General features: G+C 41.7%; 1 protein-coding gene across 1 annotated transcript in view; it reads left to right on the forward strand.

Annotated features, from left to right (window-relative positions):
* Window positions 1-21,806, forward strand: part of foxp1b (forkhead box P1b) — a 670,786-nt gene that overhangs the window by 401,291 nt on the left and 247,689 nt on the right. Inside the window, 1 exon segment of the mRNA XM_061874765.1 lies at window positions 15,640-15,738. Coding sequence (XP_061730749.1) covers window positions 15,640-15,738 — 99 coding nt within the window.

The raw sequence follows: 21,806 nt of genomic DNA on the forward strand, positions 1-21,806 counted from the left end.
ACCAGTAGTAGTGCAAAATTGCTACTTTAAAAACAACGTCAGTGCTTAAAGGGTACCCAAACCGGAACTTAAAAAAAATTGAAAACCCGCAAGTGGGGAGGAGATCTTTCCCCAAGTGGAGGAGTTCAAGTACCTCGGAGTCCTGTTCATGAGTAAGGGAAGAGTGGATCGTGAGATCGACAGGCGGATCGGTGCGCCGTCTTCAATAATGCGGACGGTGTATCGATCCGGTGTGGTGAAGAAGGAGCTGAGCCGGAAGGCAAAGCTCTCAATTTACCTGTCGATCTACGTTCCCATCCTCACCTATGGTCATGAGCTTTGGGTTGTGCCTGAAAGGACAAGATCACGGGTACAAGCGGCCAAAATGAGTTTCCTCTCCCTTAGAGATAGGGTGAGAAGCTCTGCCATCCGGGAGGAATTCGAACTAAAGCCACTGTTCCTCCACATCCAGAGGAGCCGGATGAGGTGGTTTGGACATCTGGTCAGGATGCCACCCGAACGCCTCCCTAGGGAGGTGTTTAGGGCACGTCCAACCGGTAGGAGGCCACGGGGAAGACCCAGGACACGTTGGGAAGACTATGTCTCCCGGCTGGCCTGGGAACAAATTGGCTGGGGAGAGGGAAGTCTGGGCTTCCCTGCTTGGGCTGCTGCCCCGGCGACCCGACCTCGGATAAGCGGAAGAAGATAGTTTGGATGGAAAACACGCAAGTCAAAAAAACTAAACAATTCCTCCATATTTGTATGGAGTTTTGTGACGTAAGAAATTAACAGTCTAGTAATTTAAATACTTGCATTGTATAAACTGAATGTTAACTAACTTCAACATTGTCATGTTTTTGTGATCATTTTCTGTTTAGTTTTGTTTTTGACTCCATTAGTTCCTGTTTTTGCGCACCCTGTTTTTTTGTTTTTTTCCATGACTACCAATCAGTTCACCTGTTCTCACGACTCACGTACCTGATTCACATGGACTCATGCACCTGTTGTCAATCACCACATCACCATTTAAGCCTGCAGTTGCCAGGCAGTCAGCCTGGCGACATCACCTTCTACTCACCCTCTACGCACCTTGTAATCCATGCTGATGAACCATGCTGCTTTTTTAATACTCTTTTCTCGGTCACAGTAAATGTTTTTGTTTTGGTTGTTCATATTTCTGCCATTGTGCAAGTTTTAGTTTATGTCCATAGTTTTGCCGTAGTTAATTTTTTTTTTTTTTACAGTTTGTTTTCCGCCTTGTGCGCGCCTTTTGTTTGTTCGTTTTTAGACTATCAATAGAAGATGTCTTTACCTTCACGCCGTGTCCACTCCATAGTCCTCGACTTGACAAACATAAAAAACATAAAATCGATCACAAATAGTCAATTATTGCAGAAATAATTAGACATAAACAGAAAAGGTGCAAAAAAAAAATGACTTGCTTCCCAATACTCGATCTCGATCGCCGTAATCATCTTGTCCATGAATTGATTAACGTGGTTCCCCACTCTAACAAGTTGAAAAACTTATTCGTGTGTTACCATTTATTGGTCAACTGTACGGAATATGTACTGTACTTTGCAATCTACTAATAAAAGTTTCAATCAATCAATCAATCAATCAATCAATCAATCAAAGTCTACATCTTCTTACTCATCACATATCTGAATATAGGGTTATCAGAATGATCCAATAATTGGAGGAGGGGCGGGGCGGGACTATACATTTTGGACTATAAGCGCTAACTTTTTTCCTGCACTTTGAACCCTGCAGCTTATTAAACGGCGCGCCTGATTTATGGATTTTTTTTTTCTTTCTCATAGCCATACTGTTTTGTTTGTGTTTAATAGTTTTCATTAAACCAACGCAGAGGACTGAAATGGTGTGTTATTGTATGTGCTACGGCGCCATCTTTCGGACGAGTTGGCTCACATGTCCGTGCAATTGTTGATGACTGAAGTGCTGATATCAACTAAAACTACCTGTTTGTACAACCCCCGTTTCCGTATGAGTTGGGAAATTGTGTTTGATGTAAATATAAACGGAATACAATGATTTGCAAATCATTTTCAACCCATATTCAATTGAATATACTACAAAGGCAACATATTTGATGTTCAAACTCATAAACTTTATTTTTTTTTGTTGCAAATAATGATTAACTTAAAATACCATGGTTGCAACATGTGCCAAAGTAGTTGGGAAAGGGCATGTTCACCACTGTGTTACATCACCTTTTCTTTAAACATCACTAAATAAACATTTGGGAACTGAGGAAACTAATTGTTGAAGCTTTGAAAGTGGAATTCTTTCCCATTCTTGTTTTATGTAGAGCTTCAGTTGTTTAACAGTCCGGGGTCTCCGCTGTCGTATTTTACGCTTCATAATGCGCCACACATGTCTGGACTGCAGGCAGGCCAGGAAAGTACCCGCACTCTTTTTTTACGAAGCCACGCTGTTGTAATATGTCGTTTGGCATTGTCTTGCTGAAATAAGCAGGGGCATTCATGATAACATTGCTTGGATGACAACATATGTTGCTCCAAAACCTGTATGGACCATTCAGCAATAATGGTGCCTCCACAGATGTGTAAGTTACCCATGCCTTGGGCACTAATACACCCCCATACCATCACAGATGCTGGCTTTTGAACTTTGTGCCTATAACAATCCGGATAGTGATTTTCCTCTTGGTTCTGGAGGACACCACGTCCACTGTTTCCAAATATAATTTGAAATGTGGACTCATCAGACCACAGAACACGTTTCCACTTCGCATCAGTCCATCTTAGATGAGCTCTGGCCCAGCGAAGCCGGCAGCGTTTCTGGGTGTTGTTGATAAATGGGTTTGGCTTTGCATAGTAGAGTTTTAACTTGCACTTACAGATGTAGCGACCAACTGTAATTACTGACAGTGCTTTTATGAAGTGTTCCTGAGCCCATGTGGTGATATCATTTACACAATGATGTCGGTTTTTGATGCAGTACCGCCTGAGGGATCAAAGGTCCTTAATATCATCGCTTACGTGCAGCGATTTCTCCAGATTCTCTGAACATTTTGATGATTTTACGGACCGTAGATGGTAAAATCCCTAAATTCCTTGCAATGGCTCGTTGAGAAATGTTGTTCTAAAACTGTTGCGACAATTTGCTTACAAAGTGGTGACCCTCGCCCCATCCTTGTTTGGGAATTACTTAGCATTTCACGGAAGCTGCTTTTATACCCAATCATGGCACCCACCTGTTCCCAATTAGCCTGCACACCTATGGGATGTTCCATATAAGTGTTTGATGAGCATTTCTCAAATTTATCAGTATTTATTTCCACCTTTCCCAACTTCTTTGTCACGTGTTGCTGGCATCAAATTCTAAAGTTAATGATTATTTTCAGTTTGAACATCAAACATGTTGTCTTTGTAGCATAGTCACCTGAATATGGGTTGAAAAGGATTTGCAAATCATTGTATTCTGTTTATATTTACATCTAACACAATTTCCCAACTCATATGGAAACGGGGTTTGTAAATAATGTAAATAATTCAATGTATATACTTTGATGATTAACTTGTGTGTTGACTGTATTATGCTGATAGTATATATTTGTACCATGAATTATGTAGTAAATGCTTCAGCGTCGAGCAGATAGATGTTTAGCTGGTGAGCATAAGGTAGCGTACTCTCCCCAAATGATAATAAACACCTCCCAGTCAACTACTACCATGAATTGATTAACGTGGACCCCGACTTAAACAAGTTGAAAACTTATTCGGGTGTTACCATTTAGTGGTCAATTGTACGGAATATGTACTGTACTTTGCAGTCTACTAATAAACGTTTCAATCAATCAATCAATTAATGTTTATTTATATAGCCCCAAATCACAAATGTCTCAAAGGACTGCACAAATCATTACGACTACAACATCCTCTGAAGAACCCACAAAAGGGCAAGGAAAACTCACACCCAGTGGGCAGGGAGAATTCACATCCAGTAGGACGCCAGTGACAATGCTGACTATGAGAAACCTTGGAGAGGACCTCTAGGGACCTCTAGGGGACCGAAAGCAATGGATGTCGAGCGGGTCTAACATGATACTGTGAAAGTTCAATCCATTGTGGCTCCAACACAGCCGCGAGAGTTCAGTTCAAGCGGATCCAAGACAGCAGCGAGAGTCCCGTCCACAGGAAACCATCCCAAGCGCAGGCGGATCAGCAGCGTAGAGATGTCCCCAACCGATACACAGGCGAGCAGTCCATCCTGGGTCCCGACGAGCGGTCCATCCTGGGTCTCGACTCTGGACAGCCAGTACTTCATCCATGGTCATCGGACCACAAGGGAGGGGGGGACATAGGAGAAAAAAGAAAAGAAGCGGCAGATCAACTGGTCTAAAAAGGAGGCCCATTTAAAGGCTAGAGTATACAAATGAGTTTTAAGGTGAGACTTAAATGCTTCTACTGAGGTGGCATCTCGAACTGTTACCGGGAGGGCATTCCAGAGTACTGGAGCCTGAACGGAAAATGTTCTATAGCCCGCAGACTTTTTTTGGGCTTTGGGAATCACTAACAAGCCGGAGTCCTTTGAACGCAGATTTCTTGCCGGGACATATGGTACAATACAATCGGCAAGATAGGATGGAGCTAGACCGTGTAGTATTTTATACGTAAGTAGTAAAACCTTAAAATCACATCTTAAGTGCACAGGAAGCCAGTGCAGGTGAGCCAGTACAGGCGTAATGTGATCAAACTTTCTTGTTCTTGTCAAAAGTCGAGCAGCCGCATTTTGTACCAACTGTAATCTTTTAATGCTAGACATGGGGAGACCCGAAAATAATACGTTACAGTAATCGAGACGAGACGTAACAAACGCATGGATAACGATCTCGGCGTCTTTAGTGGACAAAATGGAGCGAATTTTAGCGATATTACTGGAGATGAAAGAAGGCCGTTTTAGTAACGCTTTTAATGTGTGACTCAAAGGAGAGAGTTGGGTCGAAGATAATACCCAGATTTTTTACCGAGTCACCTTGTTTTATTATTTGGTTGTCAAATGTTAAAGTTGTGTTATTAAATAGAGGTCGGTGTCTAGCAGGACCGATAATCAGCATTTCCGTTTTTTTGGCGTTAAGTTGCAAAAAATTAGCAGACATCCAGTGTTGGTCAGCTTTAGGAGCAATCAGTCAATCGATCAATCAAAGTCTGCATCTTCCTACTCATCACATATTTGGATATAAGGTATCAGAATGATCCAGTAATTGGAGGAGGAGGGGGCCTTGGGGCTAATAGATTTTCCTTGTATGAGATGAGCGACGTTCCCCTGACTGTTTGTTTCACTGTGGGAGCAATCATCTGAGAATGATGGAAAGAATGAAGCTGGTTATTTACCCAGATGGTTTACTGGTGGAGGTGTGAGGCTGGCCAGCTCACTGTGGGAACACAACGCTTGCTTTTCTTGGTATCGCCGACCGTTTTTCGAGACCGCAGTGTTTTTTTCCCCCCGGCGCTTCTCGGCTTTTGTTTGCTCTGGATGGCATGTTTGATTATTTATCGTAAGGGAAAAGGGGAGTCGCTGGAGCAATAAACATGTGACTTCACCATATTTTGTTTTCCACTGAGAAAGGCCGTGTCCTTTAACAGATATTCGAGGCGCTCGTAAAGATGTTTATTTGCTTTCTTGATTGGGGTTTGGCTGAGCTCAAGGAAAGCCAAAAGCAGCGATAAGTATCAGACAATATGTAATGTTGTTTATGGAACTTATCTCTCGGTGTAGCCTTTTTGTTTGTCAATGTATTTTGGCATCCGATCCTTGTTTATCGCTAATTTACGTCTCAGTACATGACCTCACTTTTGAAGTATCAAAATCTGGTCTGCAGTGTGTCAGAGGAGATTATTTGTGCTCTGGTAATGGACTTGAAGAATCTTCTCAGGGTACTTTCAACCATTTGGCACTTTTCTATTACCCTATTGTCCGGACTGAATTAAAGGTGCTAGTGTATTAAGATTAGATTAGATTAGATTAGATCAGGGGTGTCAAACTCAAATACAGAGTGGGCCAAAATTTTAAACGGAACAAAGCCGCGGGCCAAGGTTGAACAAATTAACCTTTTAATAGGGACCCAAACAAGTTTTGCATTGAATATTGAACAAGCAAGGCTTATATAACTTTAGTGACATGCAAAATCCAGTTTCAAATAATATTAATAATAATTAAAAAAAACTATCAATGGCATATCAAATAAAATTTAAATACAAATGTAATGCCTTTTTTTCTATTTGCAATCTTCCGAGGTAAACATCAATTTTTTTCCACAGGCTAATAATACATTTGAAAATAAAAGAACAATAATAAATGAACCAAACATTCAAGCCTTGAAGTAGCAAGAGAAAATGCATGAATAAAACGTTAATTATTGGTCGGTTTGCCGGAAGTTTCCCGGAAGAGTTAATGCTGCAAGGGGTTCTGGGTATTTGCTCTGTTGTGTTACGGTGCGGATGTTCACCTGAAATGTGTTTGTCATTCTTGTTTGGTGTGGGTTCACAGTGTTGTGCATATTTGTAACAGTGCTAAAGTTGTTTATACGGCCACCCTCAGTGTGACCTGTATGGCTGTTGGCCAAGTATGCTTGCATTCACTTGTGTGTGTGTGTGTGTGTGTGTGTGTGTGTGTGTGTGTAAAAGCCACAAATATTATGTGACACGCTGTTAGTATGGAGGAAAAGTGGACGTGACGACAGGTTGTAGAGAACGCTAAAGGCAGTGCCTTAAATGCACGCCCCCAATATAGTTGTCCAGGTGGAAATCGGTAGAAATTCGGGAGAATGGTTACCCCGGGAGATTTTCGGGAGGGGCACTGAACTTCGGGAGTCTACCGGGAAAATTAGGAGGGTTGGCAAGTATGACTATTAGCGATGAATGCGGTGTTACAGCGGCACCGACGCTGTATAACACCGGCGGGCCAGCTCTAATGCTAAATTGATATTGCCTCAAGGGCCAAATTAAACTACACGGCTGGCCAGAGTTTGACACCCATGGATTAGATAGTACTTTATTTATTCCGTCAGGAGAGTTCCTTCAGGAAAATTAAAAATTTCAGCACAATCCCATTCAAGATCAGACAAACATTACAGGGAGACAGAACAGGATCGCTGACGGGTCTGCCGGCTTCCAGCGCCCCTTACAAAAAAGATGAGATACAGGTTTTAATAGAAGATTAAAATAAAATAAAAAAATCGGTCTTAGCCTGGGCCCTGGAGAGGGGGTGCAGACTGAGGCCAAGGGAAAAAAACAACTCATAGCCATAGTACACATCCCTCTTACATGTGTGTGAGAGGGAAACAGCAAACATCAAAGAACACAGAGGACATTAAAGACATTAAAGCAGCAGATACAAGCAGACACTTCTACATACAGCTATGAATAAAAAGTAAAAGAAACATATCCACTGCGGCATGGCCAGAGACAGGAGCGGACCCAACAAAGCAACCAAGAAAGCCGACTCCACTCTCGGCCAGTGTCCAGTCCGCATGGATGAGCGAGGATACGATAATGATACCAATATTTTTGGTACCAGTACTAAAATTATTTCAATACTTTTCGGTACTTTTCTAAATAAAGGGGACCACAAAAAATTGGCATTATTGGCTTTGTTTTAACAAAAAATATTAGGGTACATTAAACATATGTTTTTTATTGCAGTTAATGTCAGGCTTGCCCCTGACAGTTTGTCTATTTTTAGTTTTTTCCTCTGCATTTGTCTGTTTCCTGTGTTTAGTATTTCCTGTCTTTTAGTTCCTGTCCAGTGCTCTTAATTTGTCAGCTTCCTGTCTTGTTCCCTGAGTGCTGTGTTCCTCCTCAGTGTGTTTAGTATTTCCTGTCCTTAGTTCCTGTCTAGTGCTCTTAATTTGTCACCTTCCTGTCTTGTTCCCTGAGTGCTGTGTTCCCCTTCAGCTGCGGCTGATTGGCATCTGGCCACACCTGTTGCCAATCAGCCGGCTCCTATTTGTACCTCCTTTGTCTTGTGTCAGTTGCTGGATCATTGTATTGTCATTTGTATTGTCGTTGCCTCATGTCACTTTTGTCGTGCTACCTGTCGTGTCTGGCATTGTTTCTGCTATTACCTGTCGTGCTACATCTTGTCCTGGTCGTTGTAGCGGTAAGCTGTTTTTGTTAACCATAGCTACTTCCAATTTTTCTGTTTGTTATCCTCTAGCTTCCATGCTAAAGTTGCTTTTTGTTTCTTGTTAGCTTCTATGCTAAAGGCCTTTTGTTTTGGTTTGAACCCTTTGTTTGGTTTTGTCTTAGTATTTATATTAAAATCATGTTTGCTCACTCCATGCCTGCCTCCATCTCTGCATCTTGGGGTTCGTCATCAAATAATCCTGACAGTTAAGTCCTTAAATAAAATCGTGAACATACAAGACAACTTATCTTTTGGTAGTAAGTAAACAAACAAAGGCTCCTAATTTAGCTGCTGACATGTGCAGTAACATATTTTGTCATTTCTCATTCAAATTTGTCAAAATGATTAAGGACATTGTTATGATCCGCTGCCCGGATCATATTTTGATTTAGGTTTTTGAGTGTTTTTGTGTTTTTTGTTTGTTTTGGACTCTTTCGATTCCTGGTTGTACTTCCTTGTTTAGTCCGTTACCATAGTTATGCATTAGTTTCACCTGCCCCTTGCTTTTGACGCGCATCTGTTTTCTGATTGCTGTCCTTATTTAAGCCTGCCTTTTCCGTTGATTGAGCCTTGCTTCCTAGTTTGTGTTTCACAACAGTGACGACTCTGATTCCGATCCCGTAATCCTGTTTGCAACCAGCTAGCTTCCACGCTAAGTCTTTGTTATTTCTCCAGCTCCCATGCTAGCTCTTTTGTTTTGCCTTTTGTGTCTTGTGCAAGTTTTTCAGTTTCATAGTCTGTTTTTATGTTAAATAAATCAGTGTTTCTTACCTTCACGCTGTGTCCGAAGCCCGACTGCATCTCTGAGAGAACGAACCCGCATCACGATGCCACTCAATCAACAGAGATATGGCAGATATTTTAATTATTAATCTACTTGTTTGATTGATTGATTGATACTTTTATTAGTAGATTGCACAGTACAGTACATATTCCGTACAATTGACCACTAAATGGTAACACCCGAATAAGTTTTTCAACTTGTTTAAGTCGGGGTCCACGTTAATCAATTCATGGTACAAATATATACTATCAACATAATACAGCCATCACACAGGTTAATCATCATAGTATATACATTGAATTATTTACATTATTTACAATCCGGGGGGTGGGATGAGGAGCTTTGGTTGATATCAGTACTTCAGTCATCAACAATTGCATCAACAGAGAAATGTGGACATTGAAACAGTGTAGGTCTTATTTAGTAGGATATGTACAGCCAGCAGAGAACATAGTGAGTTCACATAGCATAAGAACAAGTATATACATTAGAAGTACATTTGAGTTGTTTATATACCGGGGAGATGGGATGTGAATGGAGGAGGGTATTAGTAAAGTGTTGAAGTTGCCTGGAGGTGTTGTTTTAGAGCGCTTTTGAAGGAATATAGAGATGCACTTACTTTTATACCTGTTGGGAGTGCATTCCACATTGATGTGGCATAGAAAGAGAATGAGTTAAGACCTTTGTTAGATCGGAATCTGGGTTTAACGTGGTTTGTGGAGCTCCCCCTGGTGTTGTGGTTATGGCGGTCATTTACGTTAAGGAAGTAATTTGACATGTACTTTGGTATCAAGGAGGTGTAGCGGATTTTATAGACCAGGCTCAGTGCAAGTTGTTTTACTCTGTCCTCCACCCTGAGCCAGCCCACTTTGGAGAAGTGGGTTGGATTGAGGTGTGATCTGGGGTGGAGGTCTAAAAGTAACCGGATTAGCTTATTCTGGGATGTTTGGAGTCTAGATTTGAGGGTTTTGGAGGTGCTGGGGTACCAGGAGGTGCAAGCGTAATCGAAGAAGGGTTGAATGAGAGTTCCCGCTAGAATCCTCAAGGTGCTTTTGTTGACCAGAGAGGAGATTCTGTAGAGGAATCTCGTTCTTTGGTTGACCTTTTTGATCACCTTGGTTGCCATTTTATCACAGGAAAGATTAGCCTCTAGAATGGAACCTAGGTAGGTGATCTCATCCTTCCTGGTGATAACAATGTCACCCACTTTTATAGTGAAGTCACTGACCTTCTTAAGTTTGATATGGGACCCAAATAGGATGGATTCCGTTTTACCTAAGTGTATGGATAGCTTGTTGTCAGCGAGCCAGGTGCAAATATTGAGGAGTTCAGCACTGAGGATTTGTTCCACCTGTGACTTGTCCTTGCCGGATACCAGCAGGACCGAGTCATCCGCAAACAGGAACAATTCCCAGTGGCATGCTGATGGCATGTCATTCACGTATATTAGGAACAGTAAAGGTCCTAGTATACTCCCCTGGGGGACTCCACAGCTTACTGAGAGGGGAGGGGACATGGTGCCGTTCACCTCTACCACCTGTTTCCTCCCCTCCAAGTAAGATTGCATCCAGCTCGATGAGGTTTCGTCGAATCCGATTGCTCGGAGCTTATCCAACAGTATAGCATGTTTAACGGTGGTTCACTTACTTTCTCTTTTCACATGTTCTATCTACACTTCTGTGAAAATGTAATAACCATTTTTTTGTTGTTCTTTGGATACTTTACATTAGTTTTGGATGATACCACAAATTTGGGTATCGATCCGATACCAAGCCGTTACATTGTCATATTCAAAGTCCTCGTGTCCAGGGACCTATTTCCTGAGTTTATAAACATAATATACTTTTTTTTTTTAAAACAAAAGAAGGTGCTGTTATGCCAAAAAATATCGACGTAATCATAGTAGTATCGACTTACAGTAATACGTGCCTGTACTTGGTATCTTTACAGTGGATGTCAGTTTGCTTACATTTTGATGCCGGTGTGTAGAGAAGCATGTTTCACTATTCCTCGTCCTGCAGGTATGATACTTGTAAGAAACGTACTTTATTTATAGCCATGAGGACCAGGATTAGTGATTTTGAAGTAGCTAAAACACTGCCGACTGCGAAATTACGTTAGCTGCTAGCTACCTAGCCATGTCTTAAAGCACCTCTTCCTGAGGGCGTTCCAGTGTTATAACTTCACCTTTAACGTTAGTTTTTTATCCAAAATGCGTTCGTTCTCCCTTTTCTGTCTACACACTGTGTCTGCTTATAAGTACTCTGTAATCGTGCGCTGCCGAACAAGCTCGTCTGCTCGTAAACCAGAAATGTCACGGCGTTGGGGTGCTGGGGGGTTGGGGTGCGGGACCAGTACGTTTCAGAGGCGATGTAGTACCGAAAATGATTCATTAGTATCGCGGTACTATACTAATACTGGTATACTTTACTACCCTATAAGGCGCACTGCTGATGAAAGGTCTATTTTCGATCTTTTTTTCATATATAAGGCACACCGGATTATAAAGCGCATTAAAGGAGTCATATTATTGTAATTTTTCTATCAATGGAAAACACTTCCTTGTGGTCTACATAACATGTAATGGTGGTTCTTTGCTCAAAATGTTGCATAGATTATGTTTTACAGATCATCTTCAAGCCGCTTTCTGACAGTCGCTTCAGGATGCGCCGTTTTGTGGGCGGTCTAATTTACGTGGCTCACCTTCGACAGCGTCCTGTCCCCATCATCTTTGTTCTAGCGGTGTAGCGTGCAAGGACGGGAGTTGAAGAAGTGTCAGCTAACTGTTTTAATGATATTCAGACTTTACTTCAATCAATAATGGAGCAGCATCCCCTCATCCGTGGCTCACTTGTGCAAAAACTGTCCAACCAGAACTCTCCTAATAACTAAAGTTCCTCGGGTGAATAATGTAAACTCACTACACCGGTATGTTTTAGTGCTTTAAAGGCGAGTTTACTGACAGATATGAGTAAGAACTTCACACTACTTTATATTAGAAATGGCAACAGCGGAGGATGAATGTCCCATAACAAGAATATAGAGAAAAAGAAGGAGCTTATCAACTACGGTGTCTGCACGGACTACAAAGGCGGATTCGCACAATTTTTCAGGACTTATGCAGACCCCAAAAACATATCAGCAGGTACCAGGTGCTAAAAAAAAAAAAGTTGGGGTAACACTTTAGTACGGGGAACATATTCAGCATTAATTAAATGCCTATTAAAGTAAGATAGACTTAATTTAGAGTTATTTGGACACTAGGGCAACATAAAAGAGTTAGAGTTAGGGTTAGGGTTACTAATAAGCAATCATTCTGAGGTTACTGAGGGAAGACTTAAGTAATGACTTATTGGTTGTTTAATAAGGCCATGCAGAATAAAGCATTAGTAAGTACTTATTCATGTCTAATTAAGAGCCAACATGTTAATAATTAGCATGCTAATAAACTACTAATTAATGTTGAATATGTGTTCCCCATACTAAAGTGTTACCAAAGTTGGTTTTAAATAATATTGCGAAAAAAAAACACCAGATGATATGTCTTACATTTTACACACACCATAATAATATTTGTATGTTGAAGCACAGTACAATCAAAGTCGTACTAAAACATTATGACAGATTTTTGAATGTTTTGTATTTTCAATGGAACATATAAAAGGTTGGTGTTGTTTACTTGAGTCATATTGCAGTCCACACATATGTCTTATGTGTGACTGCCATCATATTGCAGTCTACATGTATCTCTTATGTGTGACTGCCATCTACTGGTCACACTTATCATTTCACCATGTACCATATTAAATAGTTTCAAGGTCGGTAAGCAAAAGCAGTATTATTCCTTACAATAGGCGCACTGCGTTATAAGGCGCACTGTTGAAGTTTGAGAAGAAAAAAAAAAGGATTTTAAGTGTGCCTTATAGTCCGGAAAATACAATAATAATAATAATAATAATAATAATAATAGATTGTATTTGTAAAAAGCATTTTACATTGAGCAAACAACCTCAAAGGGCTACAGTGTATTAAAAAAAAATAATAATAAAAACATGCACCTGGGGTTGTCTGTCTATCTGTGTTGGCCCCGCGATGAGGTGTAGACTTGTCCAGGGTATAACCCGCCTTTTGCCCAATTGTATCTGAGATTGGCACCAGCGCCCCCTGCAATCCCAAAGGGAATAAGCGGTAGAAAATGGATGGATGGAATGATAAAAAAAAAAAATAATAATAATAATAGCATAGTGATGCGCGTTTTGTTCTACCCCAGGATGCTAAGGACCAGTCGGACAGGAGTTGCAGGTAAGGGCTTGATTTAATACAAAAATTATAACCACACTGGTACAAACTAGACAGAAATCAACAAAAGAAATCGCGTGCCGAATGCACGGGAAGCCACAGTAAGGCTAGTAGTTAGCACAGAGTCGAGAAGTCCAAGGGAAGCTAAGGAGGAACTTAGCACAGAGACAAGAATTAGAAAACATCCACGTGAGTGTTGCTTACCGCAAACAAAAGACCAAGATCGAACGAAGCGAGATGGCAGGCTTAAATAAGGAAGTAATCAAATAAACACAGGTGCGTGTCAGGAAACAAGTAACAGGTGTAACAAATCAGAAACAATGGTAACAGAACAAAACAAGGAAGTGCAACCAGGAACCGAAAGAGTCCAAGACAAATAGAAAACAAAAGGACTCAAAAACCAAAATCAAACTGTGATCCGGGCAGGGGATCACAACAAAGATAATAACAAAAGATCCATCCATTTCTACCGCCTTTTCTCTTTTGGGGTTACGGGGGGGTGCTGGCGCCTATCTCAGCTACAATCGGGCGGAAGGCGGTGTACACCCTGGACAAGTCGCCACCTCATCGCAGGGCCAACACAGATAGACAGACAACATTCACACTCACATTCACACACTAGGGCCAATTTAGTGTTGCCAATCAACCTATCCCCAGGTGCATGTTTTTGGAGGTGGAGTACCCGGAGGGAACCCACGCAGTCACGGGGAGAACATGCAAACTCCACACAGAAAGATAATAGAAATAAATACAAAATGTAATAAAATAATAAAAATAAATACAAATACAAACTAGAACAGCCTAATAGCTAGAACTAGAATGCATGTATCTATCTAAAAGGCTTTTTTAAAAAGAATGTTTTTTAAGCCTTTTTTAAAAGCATCCACAGTCTGTGGTGCCCTCAGGTGGTCAGGGAGAGCGTTCCACACACTACGAGCATCCATCCATCCGTTTTATACCGCTTATTCCCTTTTGGGGTCGCGGGGGGCGCTGGCGCCTATCTCAGCTACAATCGGGCGGAAGGCGGTCCCTGGACAAGTCGCCACCTCATCGCAGGGCCAACACAGATAGACAGACAACATTCACACTCACATTCACACACTAGGGCCAATTTAGTGTTGCCAATCAACCTATCCCCAGGTGCATGTTTTTGGAGGTGGAGTACCCGGAGGGAACCCACGCAGTCACGGGGAGAACATGCAAACTCCACACAGAATGATAATAGAAATAAATACAAAATATAATAAAATAATAATAATAATAATAATAAATACAAATACAAACTAGAAAGGCCTAAAGGCTTTTTTAAAAAGAATGTTTTTTAAGCCTTTTTTAAAAGCATTCACGGTCTGTGGTGCCCTCAGGTGGTCAGGGAGAGCGTTCCACACACTGGAAGCATCCATCCATCCATTTTCTACCACTTATTCCCTTTCGGGGTCGCGGGGGGGCGCTGGCGCCTATATCAGCTACAATCTGGCGGAAGGCGTTTTTACACCCTGGACAAGTCGCCACCTCATCACAGGGCCAACACAGATAGACAGACAACATTCACACTCACATTCACACACTAGGGCCAATTTAGTGTTGCCAATCAACCTATCCCCAGGTGCATGTCTTTGGAAGTGGGAGGAAGCCGGAGTACCCGGAGGGAACCCACGCATTCACGGGGAGAACATGCAAACTCCACACAGAAAGATAATAGAAATAAATACAAAATATAATAAAATAATAAAAATAAATACAAATACAAACTAGAACAGCCTAATAGCTAGAACTAGAATGAATATATCTATAAAAAAAGGGTTTTTTTTTAAAATAATGTTTTTTAAGCCTTTTTTTAAAGCATCCACAGTCTATAAATACAAAATATAATAAAATAATAATAATAATAATAATAAAAATAAATACAAATACAAACTAAAAATAATGTTTTTTAAGCCTTTTTTAAAAGCATTCACAGTCTGTGGTGCCCTCAGGTGGTCAGGGAGAGCATTCCACACACTGGGAGCAGCGGAGCAGAAATCCCAGTCCCCAATTGTTCGTAGCTTTGTCTTCGGAGGGTTGAGGAGGTTAGCCTGTTCGGAGCGGAGGTGTCGCGTGGAGGATTTAGGGGTGAGTAGTTCTTCGAGGTAGAGGGAGGCATTTCCATGGAGGCACTGGTGGGTTAGTAGGGAGACGTTGTATTCAATCCTGAGTGGAACAGGAAGCCTGTGAAGGGATTTGAGAATCGGTGTGATATGGTCGTATTTCCGCACTGTCATCAAGTTCCTAGCAGCACTATTCTGTATGTATTGCAGCTTCTGGAGGTTCTTGCTGGGGATCCCGACAAGAAGTGCCTTGCAGTAGTCGAGCCTGTACAGTAGGCTTCATGAAAAATAATTTCACCTTTCTTTCTCTTTCAGGCTCTCCAGGTAGCTCGGCAGATTCTTCTGCAGCAGCAGTGTCAACTAAACGCCGGCTGCAAATCCCCCAAAGCGGAGGACAAGGACCAAAGCTTACAGGTGCTGTACATGCTCATTCTTTAAAGGCTGATTCCAAAATCATGGTGAATTTTCCCGTGTTTGGAACAAAAAAAGGTGCTTTTGTTGAGAAATGTGCAAAAATTAGAGCTGGGAGATAAAATGCACGTATTTTTTTAAATTCACAACCTCCCATCGTCACTTTTTACAAAAAAATATTTACTGTTGCCGCTGTCTATTATTTTAGTAATCGAGTAATCTATTAAACATCCATCCATCCATTCTTTTTTTCTACCGCTTATTCCCTTTTGGGCTCGATGGGGGCGCTGGCGCCTATCTCAGCTACAATCGGGCGGAAGGCAGGGTACACCCTGGACAAGTCGCCACTTCATCGCAGATCTATCAAATAATTTGTCCGATTAATTGAGTAATGCTTACAGTATTTATTTTGGGCTAAAGAGCTCACAGGTATTTAAGCCGCATCCACCAAATTTTCGAAGTAAAACATTTTTAAATATAACATATTTCCTTGAATTGCCGCCGGGGCGCTAATTAATTTAAAACCTCTTCTCACTCCTGCGCTTACCAAAGGCATGCGGTAAAAGTAAGCATGCGCTAATTATTTTAAAACGTATTCTCACTCCGGCACTTACCAAAGGCATGCAGTAAAAATTTGAGTGTGATGTAAGCGTGGACCTTAAATCTTACTGAATAGCGCTTAATCTTCTTTCCTTTGTGCGATTTCAAATTACCGGTATTGAAATCAGCCCTCCTCCATTTTGGAAGTGTCACTCGTGACGTCACGAGTTTGACCAGGCGGTAATTCAAGGCAGGCGCATACTATATGCCCTGCGGCAATTCAAGAAAATACGGTATTAGCCGCACCGCAGATATATACGTCGTGAAATGAGATGAGTGCCTGTCACACGGCAGTAAAACGGCTGATGAAACAAAACAGAAGTCATCGACATAAACCCACGAGTTTCGGACGCTAACTCACTGATCAGCTTAACACACTCAGTAACTCCACGGTGACGTTTTGGTTAATTTACAAAATTGAAAACGATACAAAAAGAATGCTATTGTACGTCTGTAAGTTAATAATACTAACAGAGACACTGGGTAAACGTGTTAGCGGATTTTCTAATGCTGGCAAGGTTAGCTTGATCACATCACGATAGCACATGCAAATATGCATGAAAACACACCTACAGACGTCACACATGGGACGGTTTAGTAAGTATGAATAGATTTAGTTATATTATAAAACTTACAAACATTGCTTAGATTAATGAATGAATAATAATTACGTGCAGGGACGCGGCGGACAGGTTTACTTTCGGTTTGAGGCAAAACAAAGTACATTTTCAACTCACAACAACCGCAGTCAGCAAACTCGTCCAAAAGATGGCGCTGTAGCACAAACAATTACACCATTTCAACCCTCTGCTTTGGTTTAATGAAAACTATTAAACACAAACAAAAAAAAAATCCACAAATTTGCCACACTGTTTAATAAGCCGCAGAGTTCAAAGTGTAGGAAAAAGGTTAGCGCTTATAATCCAAAATGTACAATATATATAAAACTGAATGTTTACATGGCTTGGTGGGATGTTTCCCTCCCCTCCCCTTGTCCATCTTCCATCCATCCATTTTCTACCGCTTCGTCCCTTTTTTTGAGGTCGCGGGGGGTGCTTGCGCCTATCTCAGCTACAATTGGGCGGAAGGTGGGTTACATCCTGGACATGTCGCCATCTCATCGCAGGGCCCTTGTCCATCTTCTGATCTTCCATTCAGAGACAACTCCATTCTACCTAAATCAATTATCGCTAATGCTATCGAGGCTAGCTTGATTATTTTAGGAGAGCATGTACAAATATGCATGAAAACACACCTGCAGACATCACAACTGACGGTTTAGTGAGTAATAATAGTTTTAGTTATATTGTAAAACTTAAAACGTCGCTCGGAGTGATGAATGAAAAATTCTTTCGAGCGGGAACGCTGCGGACAGTTTTACTTCCGTTTCGAGGCACGGAACAGGAAGTGCATTTTCAACCCCCAGCACCTTCAGTGAGCGAACTCGTCCAAAAGATTGCGCCGTAGCTCAAATAATAACATGCCTTTTCAGTGTAATATGAAAATTATTTGCAAAGAAACATCCATAAATTAGCTGCACCGTTTTATAAGCTGCAGGGTTCAAAGCGTTGGGGAAAAAAATAGCAACTTATTATACGGAAAATGCGTTTTTTCAGGGAAAATTGTCGAAATAAAAATATTTATGTTTGCCAGTACCATCCATCCATCCATTTTCTACCGCTTGTCCCGTTCTGGGTTGCAGGGGATGCTGGAGCCTATCCCAGCATTAAAACCCTTCAGTTTTATTGTTCTAATAAATGCACATCATCAACATTGAACTACTAGTTAGCTACTAGCCTGCTATGTTTTAAGGTTTTAAGCCTTTTCTCTTTTCTGTCCTCACATTGTTTCTGCTTGTAAATGCTGTGTGTGCGTGCGTGCGTGCGTGCGGGCGTGCGGGCGTGCGTGCGTGCGGGCGTGCGGGCGGGGGGGCGGGCGGGCGGTCGTGCGTGCGTGCGTGCGTGCGTTGACTAACATGCGCCGGGGCTCGTATACCAGCAGATGAAAATAAAAAGTACAGGTATTTTTCATCATTTGCCACCCGAACGCCTCCCTAGGGAGGTGTTTAGGGCACGTCCAACCGGTAGGAGGCCACGGGGAAGACCCAGGACACGTTGGGAAGACTATGTCTCCCGGCTGGCCTGGGAACGCCTCGGGATCCCCCGGGAAGAGCTAGACGAAGTGGCTGGGGAGAGGGAAGTCTGGGTTTCCCTGCTTAGGCTGTTGCCCCCGCGACCCGACCTCGGATAAGCGGAAGATGATGGATGGATGGATGGTATTTTTCAATTGCACTGTGGTAAATGAGTTATATTTGTATAGCACTTTTCTACCTTCAAGGTACTCAAAGTGCTTTAACTCTATTTCCACATTCACCCATTCACACACACATTCACACACTGATGGAGGGAGCTACCATGCACGGCGCTAACCAGGACTCATCAGGAGCAAGGGTGAAGTGTCTTGCTCAAGGACACAACGGACGTGGCAAGCTTGGTAGAAGGTGGGGATCGAACCAGGAACCTTCAGGTTGCTGCCACAGCCACTCTCCCAACTTCGCCAAGCCGTCCCCATATATAATAGTGGATTTTATATTCTACTTGAGTTGCTTTATTGACTTTACAATCTCCTGGCACTGTTTTGTTACTTGTTTTGATTATTATTATTGTTTATTTGCCTGTATGAAAATGGTGCATATTATAAATAAAGGTAAAAAAAAATAACAATAATAAATAAATAAAATAAAATAAAAAAGGAGTGGATCTGATAAACAGGAACTCGAAATTGAAAATGTGTTACACTTAAAAATGTATAAAAATGTTGTTGTTTTTTTTTAATCTGGGGAATAAAAAAATCCCCACAATTTAAGTCACAAAACTATTTCAGAATGTGCAATTTTTGAAAATTGTATTTAGGAAAAAAAAGCGGGTGACATGAGTGGCGAAAATGATTAATAATAATAGTAATAAGAAACTATAATTAGCTTTGTTGGCGTTTTTGCCGCATCATGGATGTTTTAACAACCTTTTCGCAATTGTGTCTAAGATACAAAACCTTCTTCTTTGGACACATGCTGAAATCCATCCATCCATCCATTTTTCTACCGCTTATTCCCTTTGGGGTCGCAGGGGTGCAGCTGCCTATCTCAGCTACAATCAGGCAGAAGGCGGGGTACACCCTGGATTAGGGATGTCCCGATCCAGGTTTTTGCACTTCCGATCCGACACCGATACTGGCCGATACTGGCCTATCCGAGCATGTATTAAAGTTTAAAGTTATTTAGCCTACTTAGTTTTCGGATTCATGTTGAAAAGGGTTTTACTACTCTTGATAACAACTAGCCAGCTGAATTAGGTGAGTTTGAATAATACACAATTGTTGGTATTCAAGGATAAACACAAAATATCAAAAATTATACATGGCAAACAGAAATGGCATCATTAAACAGTAAAAAAGTGAACAGTTGAAGTGTAAATAATGCTGTAAACATTATTAAAAAAAAGCAAAACACGCAAACAACCTGAGTGGGATAAAATGTCTATAACTCAGCATCAATACTTGCTCTTGAACAAGTGTAAACTTAAAAAAAAATATCTACACACTCCCTTCAATTTTTGCCCCAGTCAGGGATGGGGAGATTCTTTCTAACCAAGACGAGCACTTCAAGAGCACTTCCTGTGTTCATCAATGAGTGCTAAAAAGCCTCTCACTCTCAAGAGTCATTAAAATATGTTACAACTTTACCACCACGCTTGACTTTATTGTGGCATGTTTTGCACTCCACCTCTTCATCTTTTTCGTTTTGTAGGGTAAAATAATCCCACACAGCTGACATTTTTACCGTAACTTTTAATTCACACGGCCGTCTGAACGGTTAGAACGCAGACCTGTGGATGTTTTGAAGGTGTGCTGGAAAATACGGAACGGAGTTTGGGGAGCAGCAGAAGAGTGGAATGTATTATTTAAATCGGTGCGTTGGAAAACACGGACTGGAGTTTTTTTTTTAAATTGGATCTAGATCGGCATTTTCCCATGCCTTGCCGATACGCATTTTTTGGCAAATATCGGCGGACAACCCTACCCTGGACGTGTCGCCACCTCATCGCAGGGCCAACACAGATAGACAGACAACATCCACACTCACATTCAGACACTAGGGCCAATTTATCAATCAATCAATCAATCAATGTTTATTTATATAGCCCCAAATCACAAATGTCTCAAAGGACTGCACAAATCATTACGACTACAACATCCTCGGAAGAACCCACAAAAGGGCAAGGAAAACTCACACCCAGTGGGCAGGGAGAATTCACATTCAGTGGGACGCCAGCGACAATGCTGACTATGAGAAACCTTGGAGAGGACCTCAGATGTGGGCAACCCCCCCCCCTCTAGGGGACCGAAAGCAATGGATGTCGAGCGGGTCCAACATGATACTGTGAAAGTTCAATCCATAGTGGCTCCAAGACAGCAGCGAGAGTCCCGTCCACAGGAAACCATCTGAAGCGGATCAGCAGCGTAGAGATGTCCCCAACCGATACAGGCGAGCGGTCCATCCTGGGTCCCGACGAGCGGTCCATCCTGGGTCTCGACTCTGGACAGTCAGTACTTCATCCATGGTCATCGGACCGGACCCCCTCCACAAGGGAGGGGGGGACATAGGAGAAAGAGAAGAAGCGGCAGATCAACTGGTCTAAAAAGGAGGTCTATTTAAAGGCTAGAGTATACAAATGAGTTTTAAGATGAGACTTAAATGCTTCTACTGAGGTAGCATCTCGAACTGTTACCGGGAGGGCATTCCAGAGTACTGGAGCCCGAACGGAAAACGCTCTATAGCCCGCAGACTTTTTTTGAGCTCTAGGAATCACTAATAAGCCGGAGTCTTTTGAACGCAGATTTCTTGCCGGGACATACGGTACAATACAATCGGCAAGATAGGCTGGAGCTAGACCGTGTAGTATTTTATACGTAAGTAATAAAACCTTAAAGTCACATCTTAAGTGCACAGGAAGCCAGTGCAGGTGAGCCAGTACAGGTGTAATGTGATCAAACTTTCTTGTTCTTGTCAAAAGTCTAGCAGCCGCATTTTGTACCAACTGTAATCTTTTAATGCTAGACATGGGGAGACCCGAAAATAATACGTTACAGTAATCGAGACGAGACGTAACAAACGCATGGATAATGATCTCGGCGTCTTTAGTGGACAAAATGGAGCGAATTTTAGCGATATTACGGAGATGAAAGAAGGCCGTTTTAGTAACGCTTTTAATGTGTGACTCAAAGGAGAGAGTTGGGTCGAAGATAATACCCAGATTTTTTACAGAGTCACCTTGTTTTATTATTTGGTTGTCAAATGTTAAAGTTGTATTATTAAATAGAGGTCGGTGTCTAGCAGGACCGATAATCAGCATTTCCGTTTTTTTGGCATTAAGTTGCAAAAAGTTAGCGGACATCCATTGATTAATTTCATT

This window comes from Nerophis ophidion, linkage group LG16 (assembly GCF_033978795.1).
Source record: "Nerophis ophidion isolate RoL-2023_Sa linkage group LG16, RoL_Noph_v1.0, whole genome shotgun sequence".
In the NCBI taxonomy this organism is placed as follows: Eukaryota; Metazoa; Chordata; class Actinopteri; order Syngnathiformes; family Syngnathidae; genus Nerophis; species Nerophis ophidion.